Source organism: Oncorhynchus tshawytscha, linkage group LG11, assembly GCF_018296145.1.
Source record: "Oncorhynchus tshawytscha isolate Ot180627B linkage group LG11, Otsh_v2.0, whole genome shotgun sequence".
NCBI lineage: Eukaryota > Metazoa > Chordata > Actinopteri > Salmoniformes > Salmonidae > Oncorhynchus > Oncorhynchus tshawytscha.
Genome location: NC_056439.1, coordinates 7,014,473 through 7,033,054, shown reverse-complemented (window position 1 = coordinate 7,033,054; position 18,582 = coordinate 7,014,473). Strand labels below are relative to the sequence as shown.

The 18,582-nt window shown below is 43.5% G+C and overlaps 1 protein-coding gene across 3 annotated transcripts; it reads right to left on the bottom strand.

The window, feature by feature from the left end:
* Positions 1 to 1,227: 1,227 nt before the first annotated feature.
* LOC112244997 (tropomodulin-1) lies at positions 1,228 to 18,391 on the bottom strand. Of its 3 annotated transcripts, XM_024412922.2 has the most exons (11): positions 18,097 to 18,391; positions 15,997 to 16,202; positions 14,157 to 14,313; positions 11,899 to 12,015; positions 9,918 to 10,007; positions 7,657 to 7,787; positions 7,099 to 7,206; positions 5,284 to 5,427; positions 4,193 to 4,337; positions 2,783 to 2,908; positions 1,228 to 2,348 (listed from the first exon to the last, which is right to left on the bottom strand). In XM_024412922.2, the coding sequence occupies exons 2-11, from the start codon at positions 16,120 to 16,122 to the stop codon at positions 2,290 to 2,292; spliced, it is 1,203 nt and encodes a 400-aa protein (XP_024268690.1). In that variant the 5' UTR covers positions 16,123 to 16,202; positions 18,097 to 18,391; the 3' UTR covers positions 1,228 to 2,289. The 3 variants fall into 3 exon arrangements, with proteins under 3 accessions (XP_024268690.1, XP_024268691.1, XP_024268692.1); XM_024412923.2 differs by lacking the exon at positions 11,899 to 12,015; XM_024412924.2 differs by lacking the exon at positions 2,783 to 2,908 and having other exon boundaries at positions 1,229 to 2,348; positions 18,097 to 18,389.
* Between the last annotated feature and the right edge of the window lie 191 nt (positions 18,392 to 18,582).

Genomic DNA, 18,582 nt, shown 5'->3' with positions numbered 1-18,582 from the left:
TTGGGGCATCGGCCTAGAAGCGTAAAAAAAGGACAAATAAACACAGTGCACAATACTTTCAAACCTGATTTATCCATGAACAACAACAAAACACAATCGTGTGAACTATCTTAACAAAAACATACTCATACTCAAGAAAGAACAACAGCCAGGCTAGGGCAAGGAACACACAGTCATATTCAGCAGTAGTTCCTACGGGGATGGGTTGTTGTACACACTATAGTTGTCCCTTTTGACCATACAGTAATATACCTAAATCAGTAGCATTATGCCCTTTGAATCTGAGGGGGCACGTATCCCCCTCCTCCATCCTTCATCCACACACACATATATATTGTTTATTTTAACACGGATTTAATGATAGGATATTGAATTTAGTCATCAGTGCTCCCCTCAAAAACAAATGGTGCATGACAACTCTGATACCTGGCCACATAGCAACAATACCTGAAGGAGTGTTCATTAAAGGAAAAATCTCATAGGATCTTACAACAGGCAGGTCAAGTCGTTTGCCTTTATGCTTTTTCTTGGGCTTTGATAGGCTACAGAGTGATGACAGTGAATTCATAGTTTGCACACTTTTGAGTTGCAAGACACATTCAACTGACAGCATTTCGACCAGCGTAACTGAAAAAAGGGGAGGGGGGGGAAATGCTGCAACTCCCTTTACTGTGTAACTAAAGTAATCATTTAACATAATCAATCATAACTTGCCATGATGACATGTCATCACATCTGCCGGGTTTAAGTACGAATTCCAAATCAGCTTCAGAGACGGCCACTAAGAGCTGGTCCTATATCAGTTTGTCCGTCAGTGACCAACACACAGGTGAACAAAACAAGTATGCACTGAGTGTACAAAACATTAGGAACACCTTATGAGTTTGACCCCTCCTTTCGCCCTCAGAACAGTCTCAATTCGTCGGGGCACGGACTCTAAAAGGTGTCGAAAGTGTTCCACAGGGACGCTGGCCTATGTTGACTCCAATGCTTCCCACAGTGGTGTCAAGTTGGTTTGAAGTCCTTTGGGTGGTGGACCATTCCTGATACACAAGGGACTGTTGAGCGTGAAAATAACAGCAGCGGTGCAGTTCTTGACACACTCAACCCGGTGCACCTGGCACCTACTACCATACCCAGTTCAAAGGCACTTAAATCTGTTGTCTAGCCCATTCACCCTCTGAATGACACATACACAATCCATGTCTCAATTGTCTCAAAACTTCAAAACCTTCTTTAACCGGTCTCCTCCCCTTCATCTACACTGATTTGAAGTGGATTTAACAAGTGACATCAACAAAGGATCATAGCTTTCACCTGGTCAGTCTTAAGTAGATATCGACTTCGTCACGAAACTGATCTAGAACCAACGCTTTAGTAGCAACCTCTCTCTGTGTAAGGTTTGACCGAGAAGACTTAAACTGACTAGAGATCAGTAATACTACAGAATTTACACCATAGCGGACAAACTGATCTAGGACCAGCTTTTAGTGGTTGTCTCTATGGGGTCAACTTTGACAAACAAACAACTTACACCCCAAATGTTTTTAATCTTTAACAATTCCTCTGAACATAGCTTCCATGTACCGTTATGTGCCTTTGCTTACAGACAGCACAAAGTGCAGACTAACAACTTGTCTTAAAACATTAAGTTACGTGGTTGTGAAATGCTGAAATCCGTAATGTGGTATGAACATCATAAGCAAGTTAAGTCATTTACATTTGAGTCATTTAGCAGACGCTCTTATACAGAGCGACTTACAGGAGCAATTAGGGTTAAATGCCTTGCTCAAGGGCACATCCGTCCGATTTTTTTCCATCTAGTCGGCTCGGGGATTTGAACCGGCGACCTTTCACTCTTAACCGTTAGGCTATCTGCTGCCCTTGGCATTTGGTACAATATACATTATGGGTGTAACACCATTTCATCTTCAACCACAACAAGTTCATCTCCAGTAAACAAAATAAATATTTTCTGTATATGTGGGCTGCTTCTCTATGTCACAATTACCAGATATTATTATTATTACTGAAGATATCTAAACCGATATCAGTAGAAAACTGTGAAGGGAATTTTTTATTTTTTTTTACAATAGTAGATCAACTCCATTCCACAATAGGAACAAGATTTGCCAAAGCCTCTGACATTCGAATTGGAAAGATTTCTGTCATCACGGAGGGGTCGAGGTTAGGGTTTCGGAAGCAGGGGTTGATGGGATATCTGTTGGAGTGCGTCTGGCTGAATACGGGGCTGGGCGGGCCCGGGCAGTGCTGCCGCCTGGCACGGCGCTACACGCTTGTCCGACACTTGGGGAAGATGGGACCTCCTTCAAGCCTTCTCTTTCTTACTGTGGTCAGAGAAGAAGAAATTGAAATTAGTCCAACTATTAAAACACATCGGCAGCTTCGGTAAAATCAGGTTTTATTCAAACACAACATGTACTTGACTCAAAGGAATGGCAATGAAGGAAGAGTTTGAAGTTTAGAAAAACAGTGAAAGATTTGGGAACAGGTAAAGAAAGCAGAAAAAAAAACCTGTTCCAAACGTTTGAAAGAGACGGTTAAGAAGAAAATAGAAGCTTGAACTGTAAAGAGCCCTTAAGCAAGCAGTCCCCTTCTGTAAAAGACCCACTTAAGAACTACTGAAGAAAGATCTGCCACTGTCGGGAAGAGAAGAGATGACGAGGAGGAATGGAAGGCACCACGCAGGGAGTCGTGGGTAGAACTCAAGGAAAAGAAGCGTCAGGTTGAAGAGGTAGGACGATACAACTGCTGTCTTTACTTTCTTGGTCTTGGGTTTGGTGAGTTTCGGCTTGAACTTTTTTACCAAATGCCCTCTCCAGTTCCGGCACGGACAGAGTGAGGGTAAAGGAATTGTCCGAGTGATGATCAGATCGGATTACCCGAGCTGCAACACAACAGTGGTAAACACAAAAAACAAACAAACATAGACACACACACGAGCAATATGAGTGAAGCACACGCACACACAAACAGTGAGTGACAGTTGACAGATCTGACATGCATTCTCTTTCACTCACTCTTGAAGAGAAAAAGTGCTATGATCATATAGACGTCAACCAAGACGAGAGCGCCTCATGCACATCTTTGGAAGTAGATAGAACTGGTACCATGCCGTGTTCAAGAGAAAATGTAATCGTTATGTAAAACAACCACGATGACACATTGATGTTTGTGTGCAAACTAGGTCAATCATTTCGTTCCAAGAGATTAGTACAAGACCATCTCTTTAATTTTTTTCTTTTTTTTACAGTCTTTGTACAAGACCTGACGTGTCTTTGATCATGTGTTTTGGACCCAAAACATTTAGCCCGATGACTCACACTAAGATCTTCCGCTGTTCTGTCGTTCGCTGCAGACTTTATTCTGAGACTGCCGTCACCGAAGTCATTTTGTGGTGTCGAGGGGCACGAGGGATGTTGTACTAAACAAAGGCATCATCAATTGGATCATCTCTAACCAATCAGATTATCAAAGCCAATGGTGAATTTTCAAACCGCCGCTTTAGCCACGTGCGTTCTGGCTCTGGCCCAACCCATGGGTTTCTGGACCAATCAGACGGCCCCGAATGTGTTCGGCAACAACCCAAGTCCCCGAATAGACCAATTTGAGGGCACATCCAAAATGGCATCCTATTCCCCATGTAGTGCACTACTTTTGACCAGAGCCCTATTGTACGGGTTAGTGAACTATAAAGGGAATAGTGTGCCATTTGGGATGCAGTCCCATGTCTCTAGTGGTGTCTCAGCTGTTGTGAGGGATCACACTGGGAAGTCTGGGAGTGTTTCACTGGAACACCACTTTAGTTCTAGTGAGGTCATCATCCAGGAAGGGATCCAAACAGCCGAGTGTTGTGATTGGCTTGGCTCCTCCCATTATTTAGTTACATAAAACAGTGATGGCGAATTAAGATGGATTACAATGGGCTACTACGAGGTCTAGTTACAGCCGACGCATGCTCTGCACCTTCTCTAGCAGGTTTCATTAGTTCAATGTTGTTTTGGAAAATGGAGTGAGAGGTGGGTGGGTGTCTGAACATCTCTAAGATTGTGAGTAACGATGGGAGAGAAACAGTGAGTACAAAAGAGATATTTTAATCCATTGTTTGTGAGTGAGTCTTTGAACCTCAATCTCAGCCAGGTTGTTAGCATTAGCAGAACCATCATCTCACCCAGGTCGTTGTTGTTCATCATGGCGTTGGAGCCCCTCAGCCTGGGGCCCTGCTGGGTAAAGTGGTAGCCAAACTTCAACAACGTGGTGTTCTTCTCCAGCATGCTGGCTATCTCCATCTCCACCTTGTTACCTAGCGGCTGGCTCTGGAGGCAGGGGAATCAGACCTGGGTTCAAATAGTATTAGTTTCCTTTCCAAATTGAGCGTTTGATTGAGCCTGTCTGAACTGTCAGATGGGCAGCTTAAATAATTGGTGGGGGGGATGGACATAGAAGGAATCACCCAGGGGGTAAAACTGGTTGAAATGACGCCATTACAAACCAATTTAAAACCAGACATTACGTCGTGTAAACCAGTGAACCTAGATGATTTCCCCAATGTCCTGTTTGAAATAACCGGTTACAGTGATGCCATTTCTGGTTGTCATTTCAACCAGCTTGTCCCCTGGGTATTGTTCATCCATGACTCAGCACAATGAATAAAACGAAAGGTGACGTTGTTAGTAAAGTGTATAAATATAAAACATTCCGGAATCAAAGAGATTCAGTATAGTTTATGTTAGGAAAAATTATTCACTGGCAAGAAGTAGCCCGGCGTGGGCAAAACTGGTTGAAATTAGGTCGTTGCAACAACCAGATTTCAACCAGTTTTGGCTGCAATCTGATTAAGCAGGTTGCAGTGATGTCCTTTTCAGCCAGTTTTTCCCACTGGGAAGGAATAACAACTACTAAGTGTTCCACTGGCAGAAATATCACACCACAATGAATGAATTTAATGATTTGCTTTTTACAATCTGGCCCTGTTGAAACAGTAGACTCAAGTGGTCCTCGTGACGTCTTATTGTAACTGGTAGGGCTGGGTACCGTGACGGCAAAACACGGGCGATTCCTCACGAAACCAGGACGACAACAAAAAAAGACCACGATTTCTTTGGGATTTTCACAAAATGTTTTCCAGAGAACGGTCCTTTAGGAGGAAGGATTGTCGACATGTATTTGACATTTGGCATCGGAAAGCATCATTGAGAAATATATGGGACATTTTGGCATTACCCAGGCCTCCAATAACGATTGTGCTGTATTTCATTGTACCTGGTTGTCGATCTTGAGTTCCTGCAGGGTTGTGTTGGACTGCAGTGAGGCAATGAGAGCCAGGATACCCGTCCCTGTGATGAAGTTGGATTCTATGTTTAGACTCTTCAGTGTGGTGTTCACCTTCAGCATCTCTGCCAGGGCCTGAGGCACAGAGACACAGCAAACGGGGACAGTATATTTATATGGGCTATAATTACAGGCATGTCGTGTCTGAAATGGCACCATTTTCCCTATATACATGTAACAGTGTTCCTTCCTTCCCTCTCCTCGCCCCTACCTGGGCTCGAACCAGAGACCCTCTGCACACGTCAACAACAACCTCCCACGAAGCATCGTTACCCATCACTCCACAAAAGCCGTGGCCCTTGCAGAGCAAGGGAAACAACTACTTCAAGGTCTCAGAGCGAGTGACGTCACCGATTGAAACGCTATTAGCGCGCACCCCGCTAACTAGCTAGGCATTTCACACCGGTTACATACAGTACCAGTCAAAAGTTGACACACCTACTCATTCCAGGGTTTTTCTTTATTTTTACTATTTTCTACATTGTAGAATAATAGTGAAGACATCAAAACAACGAAAAAACACACATGGAATCATGTAGTAACTTGAAAAGTGTTAAACAAAACAAAATATATGTTATATTTGAGATTCTTCAAAGTAGCCACCCTTTGCACACGCTTGGCATTCTCTCAACTTGCTCTCATGAGGACCGCCACAGGAAAGGAAGACCTAGAGTTATCTCTGCTGAAGAGGATAAGTTCATTAGAGTTACCAGCCCAGAAATTGCAGCCCAAATAAATGCTTCACAGAGTTCAAGTAACAGACACATCTCAACAGCAACTGTTCAGAGGAGACTGCATGAATCAGACCTTCATGGTCAAATTGCTGCAAATAAACCCCTACTAAAGGACACCAATAAGAAGACGAGACTTGCTTGGGCCAAGAAAAACGAGCAATGGACATTAGACCGGTGGAAATCTGTCCTTTGGTCCGATGAGTCAAATTTGACATTTTTGGTTCCAACCGCTGTGTCTTTGTGAGACGCAGAGTAGGTGAACGGATGATCTCCACATGTGTGGTTCCCACCATGAAGAATGCAGGAGGTGGTGTGATGGGGCTTCGGTGGTGACACTGTCAGTGATTTATTTAGAATTCAAGGCCCACCTAACCAGCATGGCAACCACAGCATTCTGCGGCGATACGCCGTCCCATCTGGTTTGCGCTTGGTGGGACTATCATTTGTTTTTCAATAGGACAATGACCCAATACTCCTCCAGGCTGTGTAAGGGCTGTTTGACCAAGAAGGAGAGTGATGGAGTGCTGAATCAGATGACCTGGTCTCCACAATCACCCAACCTCAACCCAATTGAGATGGTTTGGGGATGAGTTGGACCGCAGAGTGAAGGAAGAGCAGCCAGTGTGCAAAGCTGTCATCAAGGCAAAAAGGTGGCTACTTTGAAGAATATAAAATGTATTTGGATTTGTGTTACACTTGTTTGGTTACTACATGATTCCATTTGTGTTATTTCATAGTTTTGATGTCTTCAATATTATTCTACAATGTAGAACATAGCAAAAATAAAGAAAAACCCTTGAATGAGTTGGTGTGTCCAAACTTTTGACTGGTACTGAATTTTTGACCAGGCCACAGGCCCAGGTATCAATGCCAAAGGGAGGTCGGTTTTTTAATTGAATTTCCAGATGGAGACGACTTTTTAATTAGGACTCGGAGACGTGTACATTCACATTGTCTGATGTAACTGCTACAATCATTTGTGCAGGTGATTTGGTAAAACAGCAATACTCACAAAGGCTACGGGATTATTACTCCTGGTTCCCACCATGCTGAAGCGTTCCACTACAGTGTTCTCGATCAGGGATTCTGCAAAAGCCTTCAGTGTCTTCACTGGAATGTTCTGGAACACAATCAATAAAGCCACACACACACACACACGACTGTTTGAAAATCGGACGGACGACTAATGCATTTGAAAAAGACTGGAGAATAACCTAAATATAACGCGGACTCCAGAGTAGAGGTTTGCCCTGACCTCTTGAAGTCAGACTGAGAATAGTGTGGTACTATGAGAATACGTGTCTGTCCTTTGTGGGTCCAGTGTGGCTCGGGTTGGTAGAGCACGGCACTTGCAAAGCCAGGGTTGTGGGTTCGATTCACACGGGGAACCAGTATTAAAATTTAAAAAATATGAAAATGTATGCACTAACCACTGTAAATCGCTCTGGATAAGAGCGTCTGCTAAATGACTAAAGGGGGAAAAAAGGAAATAAAAAAGGTAGAGGAGGAGGACATAATGACATCGTATACATCTTTTTAACTGTGCATGTGAATCAAAGTAATGTCGCACCTTGATGTTGTTGAGGTTGACCTCCAGCAGGTCAGGGTCGTTCCTCTGCATCCTCAACAGCGTCTCCTCCACGTCAGTAGAGTTGGGCTGCTCATCAGGCACAGGCTTATACTGAGTACACTGGACAACACCTATAGGAAAACACAGGCTTATACTGAGTACACTGGATAACACCTAAAGGAAAACACAGGCTTATACTGAGTACACTGGACAACACCTATAGGAAAACACAGGCTTATACTGAGTACACTGGACAACACCTATAGGAAAACACAGGCTTATACTAAGTACACTGGAAAACACAGACAACAGAAATATGTTATTATCAATACGTACAGCGCATTCGGAAAGTATTCAGATCCCTTGACATCTTCCACATTTAGTTACATTACAGCCTTATTCTAAAATGGATACAATTTTTTTTTAAATCATCAATCTACACACAATACTCCATAATGACAAAGTGAAAACAGTTTTTTCCCCCAATGTATTACAAATAAAAAACAGAAATAACTTATTTACGTAAGTCAGACCCTTTGCTATGAGACTCAAAACTGAGCTCAGGTGCATCGTGTTTCCATTGATCCTCCTTGACATGTTTCTACAACTTGATTGGCGTCACCCTGTGGTAAATTCAATTGATTGGACATGATTTGGAAAGGCACACACCTGTCTATATATGGTCCCACAGTTGACAGTGCATGTCAGAGCAAAAACCAAGTCATGAGGTCAAAGGAATTATCCGTAGAGCTCCGAGATAGGATTGTGTCAAGGCACAGATCTGGGGAAGGGTACCGAAAAAAATCTGCAGCATTGAATGTCCCCAAGAACACAGTTTGGAACCACCAAGACTCTTCATAGATCTGTCAGCCTGGACAAACGGAGGTGGTCAAGAACCCGATGGTCACTCCGTCAGAGCTCCTCTGTAGAGATGGGAGAATCTTCCAGAAGGACAACCATCTCTGCAGCACTCCACCAATCATGCCTTTATGGTAGAGTGGCCAGACAGAAGCTATTCCTCAGTAACAGGAACATGAAAGCCTGTTTGGAGTTTGCCAAAATCCACCTAAAGGACTCTCAGACCATGAGAAACAAAATTATCTGGTCTTTGGCCTGAATGCTAAGCATCACGTCTGGAGGAAACCTGGCACAATCCCTACGGTGAAGCATGGTGGTGGCAGCATCATGCTGTGGGGATGTTTTTCAGTAGCAGGGACTAGGAGACTAGTGAGGATTGAGGGAAAGATGAACGGAGCAAAGTACAGAGAGATCCTTGATGAAAACCAACTCCAGAGCGCCGACTGGGGCCAAGGGTCACCTTCCAACTGGACAACGAACCTAAGCACACAGCCAAGACAACGCAGGAGTGGCTTCGGGACAAGTCTCTGAATGTCCTTGAGTGGCCCAGCCAGAACCCAGACTTGAACCCGATCTAACATCTCTGGAGAGACCTGAAACTAGCCGTGCAGCAACGCTCCCCATCCATCCTGACAGAGCTGGAGAGGATCTGCAGAGAAGAATGGAAGAAACTCCCCAAATACAGGTATGCCAAGCTTGTTGTGTCATACCCAAGAAGACTTGAGGCTGTAATCACTGCTAAAGGTGCTTCAACAAAGTACTGAGTAAAGGGTCTGAATAATTATGTAAATGTGATATTCCCAATTTTTTTTAAATACATTTGCAAAACTTTCGAAAAAACTGTTTTTGCTTTGTCATTATGGGGTAGTGTGTATAGATTGACGAGGGGGGGAAACTATTTAATCAATTTTAGAATAAGGCTGTAAAGTAGCAAAAGGTGGAAAAAGTCAAGGGGTCTGAATAGTTTCCGAATGCACAGCATATAATCTAAATCAGTAATAACAAATGCACTCTTGATGTTCAATGTCGAAAGTTAATAAATATTTGCTGCACTTAGTTTGTTTGGCCAAATCAACACGTTTTTCAATTATATTATCTAACGTCAGAAATGGTGCAATGGAGGATTGTAAAAGTCTTCAGTTGTAAAACAGGAACATTTTGTCCAGTTCTCTTTGGACCTTTGATGTTGGTTCCAATTCATGTTTTATTTTTAACTTCTGTGAACTGTCTGAAACACGTACGCGTTGGTGCCACTCTTTCTCAAATCCACTTGAAAAGCAAAACCTGAATAAGTACAATACATGAAAGGATAAACAGAGGAATCATTGTTAAAAACGATGCCCGAGAGCTTTGGCACAGACATGAGGGATACAGACACACACACACACACACGGTACACTTACTGTTAAGGCCTTGTTTGTTGACTATATTGCTGCTGGCCAAAGCCTCGTAGTACTGCTGGTTACTCATCAGAGTGTGCATTCCCAGAATGGCTGGAGGGAGGGAAGAGAAGAGATGGAGAGATGGACAAAAGGAGGGAGAACGGGAATTAAAGATTAAGTGAGAGAAGGAGGGAGACAGAGAAATATAAAAAAAAGTAGTTAGAAAAAAAAGGGAGAGAGAGAGAGAGGGGGAGATGGGAGAGAGAGAGAGGAGAGAGAAGAGAGAGAAAGAGAAAGAGAGAGAGAGAGAGGGGAGATGGGAGAGAAGAGAGAGAAAGAGAAAGAGGGGGAGAGAAGAGAGAGAGGGGGGAGAGAGAGAGAGAGGGGGAGAGAAGAGAGAGAGAGAGAGAGAGAGAGAGCGCGAGAGTACATTGTGTCAAATGACGTGAGCACTGAGAGATAAACACAGAAGAGTTGACGTGGGTGTGAGTGCCAACGCTCTCCTTAGCCAAGTAAACATCATATGCTGAACTAAGACAGCAGACAGGACACCCACAAGTGGGCCTTGAGAGCTGCCTCGTTCAAAACTCGCAAACTTCCAAGCCAAGCAATCGGCTCGCAAAACATTTCACACACAGCAGTAGATAGTCATCCCTGTCATAGCCAGACATACAAAAGAACACGTGCGTCGATGCCAACATTTGCAAGTCATTATTAAATACATTGTTTAAATAGCACATGTCACTGTTGCAGACGTCACACAATGCAGACATTCTCCCTGGCTTGGGTGTCCTCTGCTGCCACAGTTAGAATGGTCCCTGTGAACTGCAGGAACATGCTTGACTAATCACCATGTTTTTGATTATTTACTGTTCATGGTCCTTGGGTTTTTGAAAAGCGCTTTAAATCAAATGTATTATTATTAGAAGTAGTAGTTTTATCTTGTGTCCAGTTTGATGGGAAAACTCAAATAAAAATGTGCTTTCTGGACCACCGTAGATGACTTGGAGCACAAATTAACAAAAGGGAGTGAAAAGAGGGCAGTTCGGGAGAGAAGCAAAAAAAAAAAAAGAGCCAGTGTATTATTTTCATCTGTCAGAATGATAGAGTGTGAGAACAGTTCGTTTTCTTTGAGATAAACAACGGAGAACGAGCCGTCCATTTTAAGCAGCCATGAAGAGTTAGTTGGAAACTCACCATGAGGAGGCTGTGGATTAATTACAAACCATTGGAAATGTCTGGGAGGACCAAAACAAAACGCTGGCAAACAAACCACTAGTCACCGATTAACACTAATACTTAGGGAAGCGGAGAGAAATGCAGTCAAGATAAATGTGCAGCTAGTGTTAGGGCCGGGACGATAGCAGTATATGAACCAGCAGTACCCGAGGCAAAAATGAAAACATAAAGCAGACCAAACTCTTTGGTCCTTTAATAAAAACCTGCTGTATGTCAAATATTGTGTGCTTCAGTTTGGAAATTAAATGAATGTGACTCTGGATGACAACATAATGATGTTTGTTTCCCGCATTAGAGCCGTTTTCCTAAAGAAGCTAAATTCGCTTCGTGTTTTACTTCCTTGCCACGATACTAACGGGTACTGGTATCGTCGCGGCCGTAGCTAGTGTGTGGGCTGGCAAATACCGCGGCTGCTTGTCATAAGGCCCAGAGAGAGGGCAACCATGGTGTCCAACAGCAGTCATGGAAGGGGTGATGACGATGGCAGCGTATGGGGGGGGATCACTAGAAGAGATAGAGGAGAGTTAGAGAGAAAAGGAGGAAGTTACTGACTGGAGGAGTGAACAGCGAAGTTGATTGAGTGTCAGTGACCGTTCTAAAGTGACTGTTTAGTTAGCGTGGATTTCGACTATATTAGCTGAAGTTGGTGAATAGACTGAAAGTAAAAGAGGAACGGTGATAGCGGGGAAAGATGGCAAAAAGGGATCTGTTTACGTCCGTCTGTAAAGGGGGGTGTGCACGTGAAGGTGCATGGTTTCTCTACCGGCAATGTCGCAGATCTCAGCGTCGCTGGCGTTGGCCAGTGCCTCCTCCAGCTCTGGCTCCAGAGATACATTCTCCATGATGGGCTCCACCATATCCTTAGGTATAAAGACTTTACCTAGAAGATAGGGGACTATCATTATTACAACACATGCCACTATTCATCTCCACCCGGCACAGCCAGAAGAGGACCGGACACATCTAGGAGTCTGGTTCCTCTCTAGGGGTCTTCCTAGTTCCGGCCTTTCTAGGGACTTTTTCCCTAGTCAACGTGCTTCGGAATCTGCATGGTTTGCTCTTTGTGGTTTTAGGCTGGGTTATCTGTAAAGCACTTTGTGACAACTGTTGATGTAAAAAGGGCTTTATAAAATACATTTGATTGATTGAATTTGAACTAGCTCGTTGGAACTAGAACTAGCTCGTTTCTAATGAAATGCTTTAATTGGTCATTTTGACTGCAGGAAAGCAGAAAAATCAATGCCTCGATACTAAAATAGACCGATCATTACCCAGTCACCAGTAGCCAACTACCATTACATAGTGAACATGACCATACATTCTGTGAGGAAAACTTCCATTTTAATTCCATCTAGGTTACACCGACTGATAATGGAAAATACAAGGCTGATATGCAATATCATCTTACATCATGGGGCGCTTCTCATATCGTCACTCAGAGTGAGCTGTAAAAAGCCAGGCAGCCTGTTGGGACAGATGGGGGCGAAGACATTCTCGTGTTATACCCAGCCATGTCTGACATGTAGCGCCCCACGCCACGCCGCCCCGGCCAAGCCTCAGAACACCGGAACAGGATTATGTGAACGAACACTGGGGGGGAGGAAGGCTGCAGTGACAGGCTGTGTGTGTGGTCCAAATATCGTCCGTTCTCCCAAAGTTTGCAGACTGTGCACTTGTCTTGCACACTCCCTGTCATGGATCTAAAACAAATATTTGGCTGGAGGGAACAAATCCATAAACGGGAAGTGTGCAAGTGCAGACTTTGGGGGGAAAAAAGAATTGGGACGTAGCCACAGTCTACCGTATCTGATCTAGGATCAGGTTCCTCCCTGTCCATGTAATCATATTAATTTGGCTCTAAAAGGCTAAACTGATGCTAGATCAGCACTCCTATTCTGAGACTCTTTATGAATACATGCCCAGAGGTCTGAGGTCTTACTCATATCAGTTCCAGGTCCAGGATCAGTTACAGCACCGTCTGTCCTCTGGCTTTGACTGTAGCCTGGATTATCTGTTCTGGGGTCTGTGGAACCAGTGGAGATGTTCCAACTGGAAAGTCACCTCACCTTCAGGCTAGCTGCTGGGTGCAAGGATGTAGCAGGATGTTCGTCTCTGTGGTTGGTCGGTACCTGTCATCTATCAGGCTTGGCTGAGACACAGTGCTTGCTTGAGTGTTGGAGATCGGCTACATTGCAGCCGGACTGCACATAATCAGTGATCTACAAATCACCTCACATCCCAAATAATACTCCTTATGTGATCAAGATTGGAGATTCCGGGCCTCATCTCGCTGAAACTGATCCCCCCAGACTGTACGCTGTCTGGCGGACACACAGAGAGGCAGGCTGATACCCAGCAGGCTACATCTACACCTGAGTGGATCTGGGATGAGTCAGCTGGCACCAGGCCCTGATTTCTACCTGGATATGTCCAGATATAAAGAAGGACGAACTAGAGGACTCTAGTTGCGGCAGGCCCAGTTTCCCAGAACCAGACTGTCTGAGATCTTAATTGGTCTGATAGGTAGGCAGACTCAACTCAGGCAGTTTTGTAGCTGGATATGTCCAGATATAGGCAAGAACAGATGAACCAGCATACAAACTGGGTTGTGACTGGGGTCCAGTTTCCTGGAACTAGATATTGTCTGAGACCACTGATTGGTCCTGATGGATGTAGGACTTTAGGCCTTTATTTAAATGGCTGTAATGTTCTGAAAATATTTGGATCTCGGCCCGCTGGGCAGTAAGGTTCACCTCAAAAGGTTATTATCACTGTTTATATGTCCCTGGCCACGGTCCACGTTGGCCTTCAGCCACTTCCCCTAGCCAATAGCCAAGCTAGCCCGTATCCCTTCTGTGTTCATAGATCTGACAGGATTACATGTAAACAATAGGAGGATGGCTCCACCACCACAAGTGGAGATGATGCTCAGATCAGATCTAACAGGGTCCTACCTCTCTTCTCTCCAGTGAAGCACAGGCCTATAGTGGTATTCTATCCTGCCGGGGCCTGCGGTCATACCTCTCTTCTCTCCAGTGAACGGAACCAGGTCCTCCTTGTCAGGGTGTTCCTTGGCTTGCTTCTCTAGGTGGGCTACCAGGTTCTCTCTCTGGAAGGTTCTGGTCGGCTTCTTCTTGGTCTGATCCTTCTGCCTCATCCCGGCCGGCAACAGGGCATTCTAAAGACAGGAAGGATTTATCATTGGCCGATAATGCTAACAATTGTTTGCACTTACTCTAGGTAAGAGGGTATTCTAACCACAAGGAAGGATCGTCATTGGCCAATAATGATAGCAATGGGTGGGATTGCACTTGTTTACATACAACATTTCCGCCCACTCTCGAAACATTAAACATTGAGATAGTAACACACTTCCTAGTGTGACGTATAGCCCGAATGTAAGAGTGAAAGGACACACACAATCACTAACTGTGTTAAAATAACACTAACAGAAATAACAAAGGCAGTTCCCGGACAGCTATTCTTAGACCGCAGAATGCTAAACCAGGTCCATATTATAGCGATAGACCAATATCTTATCTTAGCTTTCAGCACCTACAGTGAACTGGCCACTTAAAGACACAGTATTTATACCCGACATATCAGTTTAACTCTTTAACATGGCTCTGTGGGAGATCTGGACGATATCGTCAAAAGTCAGGGAAAGACGGACTAGCACCACTAGATGCGCGCACACACACACACACACACACCCTCCCCCAGTCATCTAAGCCTGGGCTGGCACTCCTGGTATTGTAGGTGTCCAGACTTTATGTGAGCCGTCGACCATTCATCATAACCTTATTACAGCTTGTGTCAACACCTCAACAGATGAACTACTTACGGATAAAGATGAAGTCAAGCACCGCCGCATTATACAGTATCATACATATCTGATGGGCCTAGAACTTAACATATATTATATTATAAACAACAGGTGAGGCCTACACCATGAGAAATCCCTGTTTTTCTCGACTTTCACTGGGTAGTTGGTTTTGGAAGATGGTTTGAGGATCACTGTATTGTTTAGACCTACAACTGCATATTAGAATTGAATATACAGTGATATATAGGCGATATATAGGCTAATATATGATATGAACGTGATATGATAGGTTAATATGTTCATGCTCTATAAGAATTTCAAAGGATTACATTTTTTTTAAATTAAAAACATTTAAAAATGTAAGTTATGAAATCTGAAATCAATCTGACAGACTTGGGCACATCACCCAACAACGCTTCCAGCTAAGATGTACTCATGACTAAATTGGTTTGAGTATCATTTGTCAGTCTTAGTCTGTGGGAGAATCTCAAGTCCCTGCAAATTCCTCAAGTCCTTGCTTCTCGCCTCCTTAAAATCCATTGACGAGAAAGTCTGAGGGGTGGGACCTCTGGCCATCTCCTCCAATGGGTTTTGAGGAGGCAGGCGAGAGGACGCAATTGAGATTCTTCCCCATGTTTCTCAAATGGCACCCTAATGCCTATATAGTGAGCTACTCTTAACCAAGGCTCTGGTACACCTGTAAACCTTAATATCCGAGTGTTATACCACGGTCTACTTCATAGTGGGTTGTATGTTTGGTTGAAGGATCTTTTCATAGTCCTAGACTTTTGAACGTGATAGCGTGATTAAATACACTGTCCTGTTACCGAACATCTCCCATCTCTGTTGAGCTTGTACAAAGATAAATGTTTTAGACTTACGTCAGGATCTAACTCCTAGCTCCAGATGTACACATAACCACACGCGCACACCAAGAAGATCAGAGTTTTAGACTTACGTCAGGATCAAACTCCTAGCTCCAGATGTACACATAACCACACGCGCACACCAAGAAGATCAGAGTTTTAGACTTACGTCAGGATCTAACTCTTCCAGCTCATCCTCCAGCCTCTGTAGCTCTTCCTCTGAGAGTTTCTTCAGTAGTTCCTCCTCATCAACGTCCCTGTAGTTCACTACTTCCTTCTTATAGGAGATGGACATGGCGGCGCGATAGAATCCCAATGACTCCCCCTCCCCCAAAAAAGGCAACTAAGTGCCCAGCGATGTTTTCAAAAGGAAGTCTGCAAGAAGGTGGATGAAAAACAGACGAGACAAGGTTTAGTCAATATGGTTTGATTGGTCAACTAGCTGAGTCATAAGGCAGACCTACCAGCAAAATCCAAACACTGCATCTATCCAATAGATTTGAGATGAGACTATTGGTAAACACCAATAACGTGATGTGTTGGATAAACACTGAAAAGTGGGCCCTTGACTAACAGAAACTAACTTGTGTTGCTTAATTAATGGCCTGGAATGTCCAGAGATGCCGTTAACAGTTTTTTTTAAAAAGCATTAAGAATGCTGTTTCCAGGTCCAACAACACTTCAGCCAACTACCTTAAGGCAGAGTTTTTGCTGGGTGGGGTTGGATCCTACTAGTGGGTTGTGTCCCAAGCCCAGAGCATGGCTAGAAACATCCCTTACCCTTCAATGTTTGCAGATCTGTAAGATTTAATCAATATAGTGGAAGCGTCACCACTACATTGCTTAGGCCAATACCTACTGAGACAATTCAGATCTGCAAACATCAGAGGGTTAGGGCCTAGGGGTAGGGACCAAATTGGGACAGGCTTGAAGGGTCATGTAAAAAAAAAAACACTACAATCTTCATGTGGGTCAAAATAAACATTTGTGAACCACTGCCATTGTACTTAACTTCCGATAGTAGTTATTTTTTACATGTAGACTACTAACTTTAGGTGGGGGGGATCATGACCCAAAAACATTTTGAAACCACTGTTTTAAGGAGATAGGCCTGCAGTACTTTTCTTTTCTTGAAACGGAAACTGTATACCGTTTAAGAAGCAAACGGAACAAAACAGGGAAGGACCTACCTGAATTTGTCCAAAACGTTACAAAACGTTTTCCATTAGGAGTATAAAAAAAAAAGGTTTTCAACAGAATCGGCGTAATAAATACACCACAGTCTGTTGTTTGGCTTGACAACTAAACTAGCCTCCTGCTGGTCAGTGAGGAGTTGAAGGTTTGTGGGCCAAACTGCAGCGGAAAGCCTGGCCTGCCTCTTAAACCCTGATGGGGGACAGCTGATAAAAACAGCTCCCCTGTCACTCCCAGTCATCTTGGAAAAGGGAACATATTTACAGAGGCCTGGAGTCTGATGTAGCAATGCATGATTAGGAACATAATGAAGGTGTCTCGTAGTTTCCTAGCTCAAGGTTATTGTACTACATTACCTATACATTTAAGTCATTTAGCAAAGGTCATTACCCAGAGCAACTTAGTGCATTCATCTTAAGGTAGCTAGGTATGGCAACCACATACCATAAGTACTACTTACTTAGTACTTACTTACACATACAGCACAAATTGTAAGACATTAGGCTAATACAAGTGACATTCAAGAACTTAACACTAAATCTTTCAAAATGCCTGAATTGACAATATTTTCACAATGTTATTTAAAATGCCCATTTGTTCCAATATAATATCTGTTATGTTAACTGCAAACAATGTTATACTATATTAGGAAAGAAGTGGAGTTGGGAGATAAGTTCATGTTTAGAACGCTTGTAATTGTCCCCATCAGTTTCTGGAGTTGATGCAAAGTAGGCCAGGCAGCAAAGTAATGCGAAAGGTTGTTTTTGTCATTGGGTAGTAGACCTGCAATATTTTGGTATTATTTTTAAAAGAAAGTACACTTCAATTAAGGTTAAGATATAGGTCGGGAATGTATGCAGGCAGACAGCTGTCTGTCATTCATAGGCATATTCGAAAGAATGCACAACTTTGCATTATAAATATTAAAATGAACAAATTGCTTATTCAAAGTAACACAATACTTCAGTTTTTTTGAGTCTGTGTTAAATCATGGGATATGGAAAAAGTTCTTTATATGCTAATTATTCGTGAGTTTTTGTATTTGACTAGTCCGCTAGTTTTCATATGCACGTACCTCCTCCACTGCTTATCCCGGCTATTTATAGCGAACGGGTCCCGCTTTGTGACAGTTGAATACTTTTGACCAGATATGGATTATTTTCTGGGAAGTCGAGTCACACTAAAGAGTCGCTTCATACAAGGAAAGTAAAAGTACGCCGCAACCAAGGGTGGGAAAAAAGTTGGGAATCCACACGGATATCCTCGAATGTTGTCAACTGCAGCCGAGTTGAAATCCTGAACTTTGCTTTCGACTCGTCTTTCAGTGGTTTGCGTAATGTAGTACAACACTCCCACGAAGGCAAAGTAAACTCACCGAACCCCTACTCCTCCTCACCCGGCGCTGCCAGTCAAGTGATGTCACACTTGTTCTTCAGGCAAGTGAGCTACATGCGCCATTATAATGATACACTCGCCATTGACATTACCGTTAGAGTAGACATTACCGGTATATTAGAATAACAGCAAAAACAATAGCGCGTTTTCATCGTAAATAATACAA